Source organism: Herpailurus yagouaroundi, unplaced genomic scaffold (assembly GCF_014898765.1).
Source record: "Herpailurus yagouaroundi ecotype Mexico unplaced genomic scaffold, PumYag 198, whole genome shotgun sequence".
Taxonomy (NCBI): domain Eukaryota; kingdom Metazoa; phylum Chordata; class Mammalia; order Carnivora; family Felidae; genus Herpailurus; species Herpailurus yagouaroundi.
In genome coordinates, this window is record NW_024412429.1 from 8,194,520 (window position 1) to 8,211,773 (window position 17,254).

Here is a 17,254-nt window from a genome sequence, read left to right on the forward strand (position 1 = left end):
CCCCGGCGCCCCCCCCCCCCCCCCCCCGCCCCCCCCCCCCCCCCCCCGCCTGCCTGACCCCAGGCTCCTTCCCAAGTCCTGCTGATCGAGGCTCCCGGAGACACCCCGCCCTTCGTCCCAGCCTCTCTCCAGCTGGTCCTTTCTCAAACTCCCCCATTTGCCATCTGTACCGCCCGTCACGCACTCAGGATCCAGTCTGCCTGACACCTTCCGCCTCTCCTCCCCAGAGCTTGGCCCCACGAGCTCCGGGCTGAGCTATGACATTTCCCTCGGCCCCAGGAGTGCTCACGGACTTAGTGAGGGACCCGGCACCAGTCTGCGTGCCTGGGGTCTGTGGCAGCCACATGGGCAGTGGCGGCCCACACACCCCTCCTCCTCGAGGGAGAGGGCCGAGGGCACACGCGGCAAATGAGTAAACCGAATGCCACTGGGGAGCGAAACGTTAACTGGTGGGAGGGGATCGGGACAGTCGAGGGTCAGGGGACGCAGCTTGCCAGAGGGCGGTGCCGTGGGGTGGACCTCAAGGGTGAAGTTCCAGGCAGAGGAGCTAAGGATGGGGATCTCCAGGGCAGGGGGCCGGGCGAGGCCATGGGGGGCTCAGAGAAGGCTGGCTTGCATGGCATGAAACGCAGAGCCGGTCCCTTCAGGGGCAAACGCACTCCCATGTCTGCTGCCGAGACTTGAGACCGACGTGGAGGCGAAGGGACAGTGTTGGCCCGGGCCCAGTGGCAGTGGCGGAGGAAGAGACGGTGGGTCCGGGTGTGCTGTGACAGTAACAGCAGGACCCCAAGGAGGCAGACACAGGAGTGGGGAAGCGGAGGCCGTGACCGACCGCAAGAGGGCAGGTCTGAGCGGCTGGACAGACGGCACTTTACAGACTGGGGGCTGGGGTGGGGGTCGGCAGGTGTAACAGGTGTGGGGTTGGGGAGGACAACATCCTGGGTCCCGCCCTGTTGAGGGATGGGAGGATCAGGGAGAAGAGGAGGAGCCAACAAAGGAGGCCAATGAGCCATGGGTGGAGGACGGGGTGGCGAAGTGGGGGGGACGAGGGTGGGGGGTGTGACCCATAAGTGAGTGGGGAAAGCCTTCGGAGGAGGCAGGGCCCTCACCCCACCCAGATACCCGCTCGGGCATCTGTCGTTCTCTCCGGCGTGTGAGCTCCTTGCAGGAAGGAAGGATGCCTCCTCTACCCTAGTGCCCCAGCCCCGCCCTAGTGACCACCCTGCAGCAACAGAACCAGGCAGGGCCGGGCACGGGGCAGGCATCGCTCCGAGCGCCACCTGTGTGTGGCTCAACCCCCCCACCCGTGAGGGCATCGAGGCCGGAGATTATGGAACTCGCCCAAGATTACACGACCGGTCAGCGTTGGGCAGCCGACATGTGACCCCAAGTTCATCTTCTTAACCGTGTGCCAAATAGCACATATTGAACATACACGTGGCCAATACATATGACCCGAACCGATTAAACAAAACCATCTGCACACAGTTTCTAGGGGGAGAAACATGCTTTCTCTTGGTTAATGAACCATTTCCCAGAATGCCAAGACACAGGATAGCGTCTTCAGAGGCGGAAGGGCATCACTGTTTCTTTTCTGTTCTCTACAAATGAGCACAACTGTGGATTATCCTCACTGCTGTCTGAAGTGCCCACCTATGGGCTGAGGAAAGCATAGATGGCTCTTTTATACTACCTCCTTCCAAGAAAGTAATTTTCATTCTATCTTCTCACCCTTCCGAGAAAAACTTGAAAGAAAAAAATGTAGAATTACAGTGGTTTACAGCTCAATTAAAAAAAAAAAAATGTTTCTCTCTTCTCTTATCTCCTCTTTGTTTTCTCTCCTAATTTTCAAGTGGTTCAAACCAGTTGAGTTGTATTTCTTTTCAGGAGGTGCTGGTTCTTTCTTATTTAAAATGTTAAAAATACTCTCTTACCTGCGACCCCTTCCTGCCCCTCTCCCTGCTGTAAACACGTCCACTGTGATCTTTTTTCCAAATAGATGAGTTGATATGGAAAGATTAATCTATTTAAGTGGTTATTTAAGTGTCTCTCAGACAAAGGAAGGGAGGAAGGAAGGAAGGAAGGAAGGAAGGAAGGAGGCAGGCCATCCCCACGTAATGCCCCTGCCCCAGTCACACAATCACATACAACTAGAGTGACCACAATGTCTCCAGACCTTGCAAACCTGCCTTCTCCCCCCAGACCCACCTCCGTGTTTGGCCCCACCCCCTTCCTCTCGCCCACCCGACCTCTGTGGAAAGTCAGCCCCGCGGATACTTACTCAGGATGTAACCGGACGTCCAGCTGCCCTTGCTGACCAGCCCCTGTAGCAGGCGGAACAGCAGCAGGGACGTGTAGTCTGGCGCCACAGCCGTGAGGACGCCCAAGATGGCGCTGGTGAGGGTGGTGGCCAGGAGACATAACTTGCGGCCAAACCTTCAGAGGCAGGGAGACAGGGACCTGAGGTGGGGCTGTTGAGTATTTGGGGTCAGGTGGGCACCACGGGGCAGCAAGGGTCCCAGTCGGGAGGCACACGTCACTGCTCTCCGGAGGGGCTGTCCCCCTCAGGGCCCGACCTTGTCATCCTCAGGGAACAGCGGCCCCTCCGAGGTTCGTTAAGTCACACTGTAGCGAGGAATCCAGAATCCTGACGCTCTCAGCCATCTGGCATCTCAGCCTAAAGGGGGGCTCCCCCAGCGGCTCTGCGGGTCCCACACGGGTCCCCTCTCATTGCCTTTGTATCTGGCAGACTGTGTTATACAGGGTTTAGTGGGGCGCACCCCCACGCAAGTCTTATCAGCTGTGTCAACATTTCGGGAAAACATTGGGTTCTCGTGGTGTAACTATTGAGGATTATTTCCCTTTCCTTTTTTCACGAACGAAATGGGCAAATTATGTGCTAACGCTTCACCCCGGTAGGGGGCTTTACTGACTCGTCTCTCAGACCTTGTCCCACATGCAAGGAAGTAAGGGACCAACCTCGGTGCGGTCACAGCCACCTGGTCCCCACCCCCAGAGGGCCCCACCCTGCTCCCTGCGTCCTAGGCACCCACACGGCCCTTCATCCTGCTTCTCCTTGCCTCCTGGCCTCAAATTCCTGCCCCCAAACTCCTGCCCCCGTCCAGCGCACCTCCACACCAGCCCATAAATGGCCTTGTCCTTTACTGAGATAGAATCTTCCCGTCCAACACTCACCCCTTCTCACCTCAGAACAACCAGACTTAATGGCATCCGTGTCCACCTCCCCGTCTTTTCTCCTGTGCCTCTGACCGAAGGCTGCGTCCCTGTCACTGGAGCCCAGCCCCCCCCCCCGCTACCCCTCCAGTCCCCCCACCCCCCACCCCTGCACTCTGTGATGCGGTCGTCCCCATCCTGGACTCCTCATTTTCCCCCTGTCCTTCGCAGCCCACTGGCCTCAAAGAGCTGCCCCCACACACAGACTCCGCTTTCTCCTCTCTCGCTCTTCTTTAGCCTTCCCGGCACCGTCCCTGTCGCTGGCACTCGTGGGGCCACGTGCACAGGTGTTGAGTGCTCTTCCTCGTTGAGCAAGCCTTGCCTTGTGTTCTCCGGCTTTGCACCAGCCCCCGCCGCCTGTCATTTCTTCCAAATCTCCTTTGCCACCACTCCTTCCCTATCAACCTGTTCACCTCTCTACACCCTCTGCTAGCTGATCTCAAACACAGTTTACGGCGTTAAATACCAGTTCCTGCTGACAAAGCCCAAAGATTTATCTCGAGCGCGAAACTCTCTTCTGAGCGCAACTCGTGTATCCACTTGCCTCCTTGACATCTCTTCGGTGCCTCCCGGGCCACTGTTGGCACAGCTGTGATGTTAGCGCTGCGGGGACACAACTCGGGACGGCTTCCCACCCCCTCCCCCCACAGAGAGCTTCAGTGAAGTCGGCCTCTACCCGACTCAGGCCCGCCTCAAAAAACAGCCCCGCCCTCACCTCATCCACCTGCCTGACACCTAAACCTTGGCTTTGTCCCCACCTTCTCTCGGGCCACCACCCCAACTACACAATCTGCGTGGAGCGTCGACCCCTGAAATCTATCCTAAATCCCCAACCTTACTCCAGCTTGCTGCCCCACCTCGTCCAAAGCACTAGCTACCACGTCTTTTCCCCATCAAGTTCCGTGGTAGATTTCAACTGGCCAGATTCTCCCATCACTGACCCCTCTGATCCACCCTCCACACGGCCTTGCCGCTCCGTACAGGCGGGTTGGCCTTCACGTACCTGTCTGCAATGTAGCCGACACCCAGAGAGCCCAGGAAGAAGCCCACGTTCACGCAGGACTGAAAGAGGTCCACCTTCCAAGAGTCATCACACACCAGGTTGAACTGCAGCAGGTCCACACCGCAGTCGGAGGGGCCGAAAACACAAGACCGCTTGTGAGTCGAACTACACCTTCCGCCTTCCCTCCGGACAAAGTAAACGTTTAACACAACGTGTGACATCCGAAGGCGTCTCATGTCATCTTCTCTTACCGTGTGTTTGTAAGACAAATTCAAGGTTTCTGGCAAATCTCGGTTAATATCATTATGGACCTCATATCTTTGCTTTACCCTCACTGTATATTAGTTAAAGAAGCTACCGTCCAGTGCTTTGACACTGATAGTCGATTATCAAAAGACAACATGGCCAACAGGTAAGTTTTCTAGAAAGAAGTACAGCAAAGTAATTTCCTCAAGACGGAAGTGTAGCAAAATAAACAGAACATGTTTTCCAAAATTGGTCAAAAGCCCTCAATTAAGTGCCTGTTAATTATACATTTCGTTATGTCAAGTCCACCAATAATTCTATAGATTCCGTTGTGACTGATGTTGCCGTGTGAACAGGAAGCGCTGAGCGAGGACACGATCGCAGGAAGGCGGGCTTAGTGGGAGCAGCCTGGGCATTAGTGTCCTGGGGGCGGGGGGGGCAGGGGAGCTGGAGACTCGGAGGGACCGGAGGGACCGACATGCCAAGAACCAGAGAGGGGAGGGACTGAGCAGGAGGGAGGCAGAGGCAAAGGCGGGACAGAACTGTCTGATGAAGGGCCTTATTGTGTTATAGGGGACGTCCCACCGTAGAGAGCACACGCCTGGGCACTGGACGGGCGTGATGAGGAGACATCGCCACTCCCTCTTTGGGGCTCAGAGAAGGTAGATGTAAGTACGGAGCTCCGCAGCCGGGCCCTGGCGCCCTCCCCGGTCCTGGCGCAGCCCTAACTAGGCGGCGTCTAGGGGCACATCCCTCCTTTCTCCCAATCTCTGTGCCGCTCTAGCTACTTTGGATTCACCGCCCCACCCTACCAGACAACACTGTGGGATGTGACAGCAGGAAAGGCACTTAGCCACTTTGGGCCTCAGTTTCCCAGTCTGAAACGGATGCGTTGAGCTGATCCTGTCCCACTCACAGAGCTGCGCAAGCACTGAGGGGGAAACGTGAAAATGGTTTTGGTAAATAACAAACCCTTTAACTCTTAGAAGGTTTTCTTCCATGTTTTTCATTTTGAGATTGAGAGAGACAGTGTGCAAGCAGGGAGAGGGGCAGAGAGAGAGAGAGAGAGAAAGAGAATCCCAAGCAGGCTCCGTGCCAACAGCACGGAGCCCGATGTGGGGCTTGAACTCACAAACCGTGAGATCACGGCCTGAGCCGAAACCGAGAGTCGGACGCTTAACCGACTGAGCCACCCCGGCGTCCCAACGTACCACCTGACTTTCAGAAACTCATAATGAGCCTGTCCTGTCACCTGCTATTTATGCCCAGACCCGTCGGTCCGCTCCCGTGGTGGCTCAGCCCTGGGAGTACAAGATACCTCCCGGCACCTCTGAAGTTCCCCGTCCCGACCGGGGTGTTCGTTCCCCTCAGCTGCACACCCTCCTCACCCAGCTCCCCGCTGAGGTTCTTTGGTTTTCCCGGGCCCCGCCGTCAGAAGGCAGAGGGACAGACGGCTCTGGAGTGTTATCTGGCTGCCCCAGGCTCTGTATCTCCAATTGTCCAACTGTCTTTTTGTAGCCTCCCCCCCACGCTGTCCAAGACCACATTCGGTGTCTACGAGACCGCACCGAAGCCGCAGGGCCCTGTTTTTTGTCTTTTGCTCTCATCTTCGCCATGAGCGAGTCTGTAAGATGTCCCTGCCATGCTTCCTGAAATGCCCTGGATGACATCTTGCCCTTGGACTGTGCACAAGCTGGGGGCTCACAGGGCCAGTGGGAGGGACCCCCGCTTTACCTGCTACCACTGCCTCCTGCTGAGATCTCTGCCCCGCCACTACCCCTCCCACTATGCTAGAGTCACCTGCCATGCCCCGTGCCCCCCAAACTCACACCCAACCACTGCCCTCTAGTACATGTGTGCACACCAGGAGGGCGGGCCCAGCCCTCGGAAAAGCCCAGGGCTGTGTTGAGCCCCAGGGGGTGCCAGATGCGCCTCTGAGTCCAGTCACGGCTCCTGCTGGGCCTGGTGTGTTGGGCAGCCTAGAAAGCAGTGGGCAGTGCTGTCCAAGCTCGTCTGATCACAGGAATCCCCCAGGGTCCTTGTCCGAGTACAGACTGCTGTGGGTCCTGTCTCGGCAGATCACAGACCAGAAGCCAGGAGATCTCGGGGACCAGGCGAGTTTGGAAACTATGATGTAACTTTAGGTCCCATGACCTCGGGCTGAGGTCTTTCTCTCGCTCCTGCCCATAGGCAGGGGAGGACAGGGCTTCCCAGCCTGGAGTGGGGCCCCCCAGCCCAGTATGGGGCTGCAGCCGACAGGGCCAGCCGCCCCCCACCCTCCAACACACACACAGGGGAGGCAAAAAAGTCAGGAAACAGCACATTCCTTCCCCAGGCGGAGCCCAGCCGCTGTCCCTGGCTTGGAGGGGAAGTGAGGCTGGGTGTTCAAACAAGCTGGCTCAGCACCTCCCTCGAGCAAGTTCCAATGTCCAAGGCAAGGCTGAGTTAAAGATTATTTTTACAGAAATAAATCCCCGAGGTGAATCCCCCAAGAACAAGCTTCAGTTTAGGATGAGGAGTGGAAGCAAAGGGCTTTGAAGCAATCATGGGGGGAGGGTGAGAGGAGAGGGCATCGCTTCCAGGGGCCGGATCCTCCCCAAATGCACTCTGTACCCGACAGCCACCTCCTCCCCACTCCCCCTGAGCACAAGGGTTCCAGGAGCCCCTCAATTCCCGCCAGGGCTTAGATCTAGGGTCCTGTGGAAGCGGACCCCTACTGCCATGCACAGGGAGCCCCCCCCCCTCCCCGGCTCTGGAGCGTTCTGAGTCCTCCTGCGTTGGAGTCCTCCCTTATCCGCTCCTCCCCTCTGTGTCTGCCACCCCCACCCCCCAAACCGCTCCTTCTCCCGTGGTCCAGGCCCAGATTCAGTAGCCCCCCTCGCCCACCCCCCAAGAACCCTCAGGCGAGCTGGGGTCCCTCCCCCACAGCCCAGGCCAGGCCTGTGTCTCTTCAGGGCCACTCTAACTTTTGTTCCTGCAACAACCACGTTGGCTGACCCTTCCACCGGGGCTCATTTCTGGGCCACCTGAGCCCTCCTGACCTCTGGGGACGCTTCCAGGCCATTCCCAAGGTCCAGCTAGAACTAAACCGCCTTGCTCCTCTGCCTAAACAAGACCAAATTTCCTCATTTGCTGCCACGTTTAGGAAGAAAACAACAACGACGACAACACAGGGTGCCCGGCCGAATTCGGATTTCAGAAAAACAACACACATATATGTCTATTTTTTAATATGGGCACTGCCCACGCAATATTCGTATTCCCTGCTTCAGTATCAAATATTGCACAACATCTGAGACATGATTATCTTTTAAAAAGCGTTGGTCATTTATCTGAAATTCACATTTAATTCAGTGTCCTGTGTTTTATCTGGCAACCTTTCCTTTCGGGAGGACAGTGTAACGGTTCATTGTCCCCAGCGTGGCACGAGCTCCCTCTCCCCTGAGCCTGGGCCCGCGCTCCCCCTCCCTGTCCTGTTTCCTCTCCTTGCCGCTCAGGATACACCCGAGGCTCCAATCAAATGCCACCTCCCTCCAGAAGGCACCCGTGATAAGTTCGGTGGCTCGGGGACACCTCCTTGGAGCCCGCTGCCCCCTGTGTGCCTGCCCACACGTGGGCCCGGGCACAGGCCTTGTTCTCCCCGCCTCCCTCACTGCCCTGGAGATGCCAGGCTCCTGGAGAGAAGCGCCCAGCTTTCTCCCTGTCTCCATCCCAGCACCGCGGCAGTGCTGGAGCAGAGCAAAGGCTCAGCCACGTTTACTGAGTGAACAGATGGGGGAGTAAATAGATGGAGGACCGACTGCTTCTGCCCGTTTACTAGTGGAGTGGCTCTCAGTCACGGAGAACAAATACTTCTCTGTCTTGGTATGCTTCTAGACTCCCAGCCAGAGCGCTGGGCAGTTCAGTGTCCCTGGGAGGGGAGGTGCCTCGCTGGTCGTCTGTCATTGAAGGGTGCCTTGGAACCCTTGGAAACCCATCGCTTTCAAAAGGATGCATGAAGGGAAAAAACCTGGTAGCTTTTTACTAAAATATCCTCAAGGCACAACACAGAAAGAACCCCCCGAACTAGGCGAGCAGGGCGCTCCGACGCCACCACCGCATCCTGTGAGGCCACCTCGTGCAGCTCAGCTCAGGTCTGTCAGCGGTTAGGCCAGCCTCAGCTGAACTTCCGGCCCCTGTGGGTCACGGCCGTCCCGGGTTTACTGATGAGGAAGCTGAGGCTCAGAGATGCCGAGTAACCCACGCAGTGACGCCCAGCTCATCTGGAACATGGCCGGGATTGCAACAGTCTGACTCCAAAGCCAGGGAGGCCTCCCCAGCTCCCCAGACACGTTCAGCCCCCACAGGCGCGTGCCTCCTGAGTGGAGGAAAGGGGAGCCCACTAATTCTAACGGTAGGGAAGCCGCACCCCAAGCGAATCCGGCAGGCTCTTGGAGGAAGAGGCCGGTGGGGCGGAAAGAAGAGAAACCCATCTCTCCCCGTAGACCCGTGTTCAAACGATCTGGCTCAGCCCGGCTTGCTCTGACCTTCAGCCTCCTTCACCATCACCCAGGGTCTGCGGAGGGCTACGCAAGGGAAGCGTGCAAAGTGCCCAGGATGGAACTGGACACGTTCTAAGTGCTCAGTGAATCGAACTCTCCTCCCTGCTTCCCCCGTGTCCCTAAAACCCAGCTGCCCCCCAAAACACAGGACCAGCTCTCACCTCGGTCACGATGGACGAGCCGGGCGTTTCGTACACCCAGCCGTGCCGACAGGGGCCCAGCGGCAGGTGGCTCCTGTTGACCGCCAGGCCGGCCAGGGGGTCCGCGCAGCTGAGGGCGCTCCGGTTCCAGTCCACCTCGTAGCGGCGGCACTGGTGAGGGGACGCCTCGCCCGCGGCCCCCAGGCCCGGCGCTGTGTAGTTCAGCTCCTCTGCCAGGCTCCAGCCGCATCTCCGGCTCAGCTCGGCCACCCCGGGGCTCAGGCAGCGGTGATCCGGGGTGAAGGCCAGGAAGACGATGCCCACGTAGAGGGGGGCAAAGGCGGCTGACAGCAGGCATAGGGTCAGGAAGACTTGCTTCTGGAACCAGCCGAACTCCCCAACCTGCTCCAGAATGTCATCCACAGTGGGCATGACTGGACCGGCAACCTCATCTCTTTGGCCAAACTGCCTCGGCCGAGGTGGCCAAGGTCAATGTTTCATGTGGGCTTCTCTGCAATGGGCTGGTTTGAAATCAAGTTGCTGTCCAAGCATGCTCTCCCTGGAAGCCAACCAACTGGAAATACTCTTTCACCCCGTGGTGCGGGTGTCCGGCAAGGGTGAAAGGCAGGAGGGTGAGTGTCCAAATGGCTTGGCCAGGAAGCAAGGCCACGAGGCTGGGGTTCTAATTCTCTTGGCATTAGAGGGAACAACTAGAGCCTGCCAGGTAACCCCCCTCCCCACCCCGGAGTGGTCTCTTTAGGGCTCTTCCAGAGAGATTACTTTAAAACTTCTTTTTATAATTCAGATAAATCAAAGGTATCACAGCTTCAGGTGCTGTGTGATCCAGCACTCACACTCCTTTCACCTAGCTGGCCTGGCCCCAAGCGTGGCTCGGCTGAGCACTGCGTCCTATTTGTCCCCAGGGGCCCTGCGGGCCGGCATCTTGTGGAAAAGGGAGCCATGAACGAGCTTCAGACTCAGCAATGACAAAAGCATCAGCCTTCAATTCAGGGCTCTGAATTCTTACCAGGTCGTGACAGCCTTCAAGGTCAACGCTACGACTCTCCTCACGGCACAGCTAGGAAAACAGAGGTTTGGGGAGCCAACGGCAACCTCCCGAGTTCCCACTGTCCTTGAACTTGAGTCTTGTTCCGCTCCAGAGCAACATCCCGAATTTATTAGCCTGCCCTTAGTTCACCAACTCCTGTCAGTTTGCTTTTTGCATTCAAGAAATATTCACCAAGCCCTTATACGTCTCAGTCGGTACCAGGCTCTGGGACACAGAGATGGGGCAGCTTCTAACTCCAAACAGCATACCGTTCGGGGGGATAGACTCACAAAGGGTCAGCTCAAGCAGAGGGCACTAGGGGAGCCCCCAAAACTGGCTTCTCAGCCAGCCGTGAACCTTATGGCCAGTAGGTTGATACGATGGTGGTGGGGGGGGGGGGGGGAAGCAGGAAGTGATGAAAGGCAGAAAGGGTGTGGCAGGCAGGGATGGGAAGGTGACCCCCGAAGACCCTGCCTCCTGGCACACGCACCCTGGAGTAGGCACAGGACCTGAGACTGGCCTGTCCCCACGGAACACAGCAAATGTGGCGATGCCACTCCCGGGACTCCATCGAGCGCAGTTTCACAGCTGCCTGGCCCGGTGTCCCTCATCCCACTGCTGGCTTTGATGAAGCAGGTGGCCCTGCGGGGGAGTCCACAAGGCAAGGAGAGGAGACGCCACCGGCTGAAGGGGACCCTCAGGCCCGCAGCTGCAGGAACCACGTGGGCTGAGGCCCATCTTGCCCCAGACCCGCAGAGGGTCCCCCCAGAAGCCGGGAGACGAGTGTGCGGCCTTATCCAGCTTGGGTTGTGGTCGTGTGGTTCCACAGGAACAGACAAGGAGAAATGGCTCCTGGGAGACAAGGAGGGAATGTTCCTGGGAGCAGCAGGGCCTCAAAAGGCCTGCGAGCCCACGTGCAGTGCTGCTCACGCGGCCTGGGGCTGGCTAACCGCGCTCCACACTCGCCCCTCTGGGGCCCTGCGTGACAGGCTGACCTCTGAGGCCAGGCTCAAGCAGCAGCTCCCTCAGCCCGTCCACCTGGCCTGCATGCCAGCCCCAGGGCTGCTCTGGGGGCAGGGGCGGGGAGGGGGGCAGCCTGTGGTGGCCGGGCCCCCCCAGGCCCTCATCCTGGCCCCCTCGCCCTCCTCGGGGGAACAGGCCAACCAGACCTTTAAAAGCCTGGGGCACACGGACCGACCAGGGTGGTGGGAGAGCCAAGCTCCCCAAACCCACTTCCCCATCTCCCCGCCCCAACACAGGCAGTTTCCCAGCACCCCATGGGACTCCCCCCGGCACCATCACCTGCCCAGGGCGGGCTCCCAGCTGCTCGGTTGTAAAACAACCTGACATGCAGGGAACGGGGTCAAGGGGGCTGTCTGGGCGCAGGGCGGGACCCCGGGAGTCCTGGCCAGAACTGCTGAGGGAGGACAGCGAAATGCTACCAGACAGGAAACGCCTCCCCCACCCCCCCCCATGTCAGCCTTGGGAGGGCACAGACATCCAGGGCGGGTCCCTGCATTTGCACACCGGAGAGGCCCTTTTGTTTCTGGGACTCTCCTCTCTCTGCTCCACGGGCACTGGGCGCTGGCTGGTTTGGTAAAATACGGCCCCCCTCCCGGGGGTTGTAGCTCTTGAACCCCCGGCCCCCCGCCCCGTCCTGGGCTGCTGCCAGAGGGCTGAGCGCTCACTGGAAGGGCAGGAAGGAAGAAGGCCAGAGGCAAACGTCCCCCAAAGGCAGGACAGTCACACACTCCAAGCTGAAAGCAGTCTTTTCTGGCGGCGTGAGATCGTAGGACATGTGTCTGGGGCTCTGCCCCCGGTTCCTGGCACGGAGCTCCTGAAACCCTTGTAATTTCCTGGCCCCTCTCTGCCCCCAATTCCCCCAGGGCAGTGCAGGGGCTGGGGGTGGGAAGGCAGCCAGCCAGGCCTCACGCCCCCTGCTCTTTTCTTGCTGGAGAAAGCAATCTCCCTGGCTCTGGGCAAAGGCTTCCCTCCCCACTCCCCAGCGGGCTGGCGCTCACTCTTTCTTTTGCTCAGACAGGCCACTCTGTTCCCATCGCCCAATCCCTGCTTCAGGTGCAAGGACCGGACACCTCGGGTCATCAGAACTGCAAAGGGGAGAAGCGACAGAGTATTGTGGCCAACTGCCCCCCGCCCATCCCCGACACCATGGGCGCCCCTCCTCCAGGAGCACTCAGGCCTCCTCACCAGCCCTGGGGTTGCTGTCTCCCTCTGTGTGCCGTCGGGAGACCACCGTGGTGGAGGCAGACCTCTCCCCACAGACCTCAACCCCCAGCACCGCCTCCAAAACGGCACCTTCTTTTAAGGTCCTTAAGGAGCGGTTTTAAATTGTACTGAGGAGCGTGGAAACTACCAGAAATGAGGACCCAGCGTGGGAGCCACAGCGAGGCTCCACTCGGTCATCAAAGGTGCTGCCTTCCTTGAGGACCCAGGCTGTTCTCCACACCACGGTCCCCTCCCCGATGTCGGGGCCTCTCTGATGACTCCGTTTGCCCTACACCAAAGCCCCTGACAAGGAAGGCCGCTGGGCAGGCCTCTTCCCCCAGAGCCCGGCCAGAGGACAAGACAGGGGCCTTCTGTCTCCAACCCCCCCGGCACTGGGACCAACCGGACCCAGTGACCTTGTCTGCCCAGCTTGCCCAGGACAATCTTCTTGTCCCCATCCGTTCCAGCAGACACATGACATGGAAGCTACGCATTAAATTCCTCCCTACCCTCCCGGCCTCCAGAGCTCAGAAGACTGAGCGCGCACAGACGTCACCACCGGGGCTAGAGGTCCCCGGGAGCAGGGGCTGGTCAGGCAAACGGGACAGTGGCCAGGAGCCGAGGGCATCACCTGGCCCCTATTCTCAGTTCTGGACGCCAGAGCCAAGTCTCAGGCAGCCTGCTTCCACGTCCTCGAGGTATCATTGTCAAAGCCGGCTCAGCTCTCAATGACCCACCCACCCCGTCCCCACAAAGGAACCCACGACACCACCTGTGGTTCATTCAAAACCATCGGCCACTCAGTCATCCCTCGAAGGGCATGGAGGCAACGACAGGTCACAGTGGGGCAGCCTAGACGAGGCTCCTCAGCCTCCGCACACAGCCATGGGTCACTCTCGCTGTGCCTGATGACCGCCTGGCCCCTCTAGGAGAGCGACTGGGCCTCTGCTCCCCGGACTCGTGTCTCAGGGCTGCCGGAACAAAGTAGCACGGACGGTCTGGGAGGCTGAAGTCGCAGACATTTATTGTCTCGTGGTTCTGGAAGCTGGAACTCCAAAACCAAGGGGTGGGCAGGGAGGGAAGGCCTCTCTCCTCAGCTTGCAGACGTCCGTCTCCTCCCTGTGTCTTCACATCATGAATTTCCCCTGTTCATAAGGACACCAGTCACAGTGGACTAGGGCCCACACCCCCCGACCTCGCTTGAACTTGATCACGTCTATAAAGATCCAGTCTCTGAATAAGGTCACATTCTTGAGTGCTAGGGGTGAGTGCTCCAACACGGGGGTTTTGGGGGACACAGTTTGACCCCTGATCATCTCAACACGCCAGCGCTCACGCGTGGAGAGTAACAGGCAACGGGTCAGAAGCGCCACGCCAATGGCCGCAGAACCTGGTCACTGTCAGCTTCCTGGGGAATTGGACCCGATGTGGGGAGCAGTGTTGGGGGGCGCAAATGGCTGGGGCGGGGCCATGGGGAGGGCGCGGGGGGCTTCCCTGGGGAGGGCAGGTTCTGAAGTAGTGTGCACCCGTCTCTTGGGCCCTCACCATTCTTGTACAGAGAACACCACACCCGTTCCGTGCGACCCTCAGGACAACCGTGCGCCATGGTGACAGCATTTCCCAGGGGACGGGCCACCGGCCACCAGGCTCCCCAAGGGGACACAGGCCAACATGTGGAAAGCACTTCATACTGTACCTTCTTGGGAGACCCACCAGCCACATTTTTTTACTGTGATCTGAGCCGGATCTCAGAGGTGTCTCACGGCAAGGAAGCCTGTCTTCTCGGCATCCTCCTGACCTACTTGGGCACAGACCCTTTCCAGTTTCCGTAGCACATCGACCAAATCAGACGGGACAAGTGTTCCACGGGGCATCCTTTGGGAAACGCCACTCTACGGCAAGACTTTCTAGTTTAAGTATGATTCTGTTCAACCTGAGGTCCGTCCCCCATGCTTTCCCGAAAAGGAGTCCTAAAACCGCGACACGGGGCAGAGCAGAACAGGGATCCTCCAGAGGGTGGGGGGTGGCCGAGGGGCCTCAGGGCGTCAGACCCCGAGGCGAGGAGGGCAACCTCACGTGTCAAGGCCACGAAACCGCAAAGATTGAGGAACTTTCTGGGCTGAAGTGAAACTGAAAGACAGTGAGGTGCAACACAGGATTCAGAATGGGGTCCTTTTCCTAAAAAGGGCATTGCCGTGACCAGCGGGGACACCCGAGCAGGATCTGAGGCTTAGCTGGTAGGAATGGGCCCACCACCGTGTTCTCGGTGGATGCATCGTGCTCCCGCGGGATGACAACCTGAAGTGTCCAGAGAAGGTGAGGCGTCAGGGAGGCAGCTCACTCTCAAGCGGTTCAAGAAAGTTCCTCGTCCTGTTGGTTCAAAATCTCCGTATGTTCTGATTATCTCAAAATTAAAAAGAAAAGAAACAGAAGCCTGACGCCGAAGGTCACAAGGTGGGTGTGGGACCTGGCCCTCTGCTCCCTCCAGGGTGCCTTCTGGGGCGCTGCACCCCCTCGTGTGGGTCTCCAGCTCCCCACTCTGTCTTCCAGGACAGTGCCGAGAGCGGCCGTCAGGTCTCCCCAACTTGGCCGCGAGCCCATCCGTGGGCTCCGTGGGCTCGCCCCGTCCAGGGGGAATGACGGACGGGCCATTTGTGCAATCTCGTTTTCCTCTGACGCTGTATCAAGATAACATTAGAGGTAATCTTTTACCGAATTTGATTTGCAACCTGGTCAAAACACAAAGCGGAACAACAGGTGAAGAAATGGGAGTGGCCGTTCACAAGCCTAACTTTGGTCCGTCCCCCTCTCTTTAAGAACACAGGGTGTTTCCCCCAGGACCCCCTCCTTCCGGGCTGGCAGCCTGAGGCCTTCCAGGGTCTGCACACCCGCCTCCGGAGCCTCAGCGCGTCTTCTTCCTTTCTTCCACCGACGCGGGCCCTTCCACAGCACACGGCTCCTTACTGTGTCGTCCACTTGACACCTTGAGTCATAGGCCTGCTTCAGCCTTGCCTCTGCCATCCGCCCGATCGCCGTCCCTCGGCCTGCGTGACCTGGACACGGCGGCCAGCCCGGCACCCACAGTGGCCCCCCCGACGCTTCCTGTGGGGAGGGGATCATGCGCTCAGCCGGCTCTCCCAGGCCGTACGGCAAGGCTAGCCCGAGGGCGAGGCTCACCCCAACTCAGTGACGCGCACTTGGAGAAATAAGGTATGTGAAGGCACCTGAGTCGTGGGGGAAGGGGATTTATTTAAATCGAACCTCATCCATAACACGCACCCCCAACACGCTCCCTCCCCCCTTGTGACTGTAGGACCTGCACGACCATCGGTTCTGTGACTCCCACAAAGGATCAGGTTCCCCAAAGTATGGTTTTGTTATTTTCTTATTCTGTTTCACTTTATTTTATTTCAGTATTTTTACCAACAGCAAAAACAGTCTTACCTTTAGGTGGAGTTTTTCATTTATATTAAAAATCTTGTGTGCCGGGGACCTGGGCGGCTCAGTCAGTTAAGCGTCCGACTATGGCTCAGGTCATGATCTCTCGGTTCGTGGGTCCGAGCCCCACATCAGGCTCTGCGCTGACAGCTCGGAGCCTGGAGCCTGCTTCAGATTCCAGGTCTCCCTCTCTCTCTACCCCTCTCCTGCTCGTGCTCTATCTCTCAAAAATAAATGTTAAAAAAAACAATTCTTATGTGCCAATTAGGAATTTGAAACATTTTTTTAAGTTTATTTATTTTGAGAGAGAGAGAGACAGACAGACAGACAGACAGACAGAGGGAGAATCCTAAGCAGACCCCAAGCTGTCGGCACTGAGCCCGACACGGGGCTTGAACTCAGAACTGTGAGATCTCGACCTGAGCCGAAATTCAGAGTCTGACACTCAACTGAACGAGTCACCCAGGTGCCCCCCTGCCCGCCCCCCACCAGAGTACTGTTTTAAACGCCCAGGTGGAGTCAGCCTTCCTGCAGGGTCGTCGTGTGTGCTGTGTGATCTCAGTGGTTGGCGGAGGAGAGCTGGTTTCAACTGTTTTTAAACGTTCCAAGTAAGAACAGACTTCTAGACCACGGATTTTCCTCGACACAAGGTTTGCCTACATCGTGCTCATCCCCCACTTACTCCACTTCTCTGCCATCCTTGGGCAGTCTCCAAAGGGCACAGAAAAGTTGGCTGAAAGGAGACTGAGTATCAGGGCTGTACTCTTATCAATAAAGTCACTTCTGAAGACATCACAGTTCCTATCTGCCATCAGGGCGCGTTTTCCCGCAACTACGTGCCACGGCAAGGACGGGGACTGTCTTCCGAGCCCAGGGCTAGCTCTAGTCCAGGTTCCTAAGGGTCAGAGCGAATGCCCTCACACACACGGGGTCACCTGTCACCCTCCACCTGCCGGCCACAAGCTGCGTGCTCGGCAGGCAGCCAGGGGTACAAAGACCCCTGCGGTCAAGTTCACCAACAGGGCCAGCGCATGACTGCAAGTGGCCTTCCTGACCTCCTGCCCCCTGCCCGAAGTGGGCTTCCTGTGTCTTAGAGGGAGGGGGTGCTGGGAGAACAGCCCTCCGGACACAGTGCCCAAGCACCCATGACTCCTGGGGGGTAACGCACACTTTTGTAAGACCCAAGTGTCGGTGGCAGAAGAAACGACGTCGATGAACAAATGAGGGGAAGGGAGGGAGGGACAGACGTGGACTCCGAGACGTCTGCTTGCCGCTGCAACTTTCTGCTTTGTCCGCTTTCCCACGAGCGTCTAGGAAGCTCTCGTCACTAGTCGGGGTGACGACTGACCAAAGAGAAGCCACCCCCCCCCCCTCCACG

The 17,254-nt window shown here is 58.3% G+C and overlaps 1 protein-coding gene across 2 annotated transcripts in view; it reads right to left on the reverse strand.

Annotated features, from left to right (window-relative positions):
* The window catches only part of LOC121013218 (solute carrier family 22 member 1-like), a 30,577-nt gene extending 20,776 nt beyond the window's left edge, over positions 1-9,801 (reverse strand). Inside the window, exons 1-3 of one of the 2 annotated variants that reach the window (XM_040448718.1) lie at positions 9,186-9,801; positions 4,238-4,341; positions 2,282-2,436 (exon numbers count right to left, since the gene is read on the reverse strand). In XM_040448718.1, coding sequence (XP_040304652.1) covers positions 2,282-2,436; positions 4,238-4,341; positions 9,186-9,596 — 670 coding nt within the window. In that variant the 5' untranslated portion in view covers positions 9,597-9,801. The remainder of the gene's footprint in view (positions 1-2,281; positions 2,437-4,237; positions 4,342-9,185) is intronic. The other variant, XM_040448717.1, reaches the window with a different exon arrangement.
* Between the last annotated feature and the right edge of the window lie 7,453 nt (positions 9,802-17,254).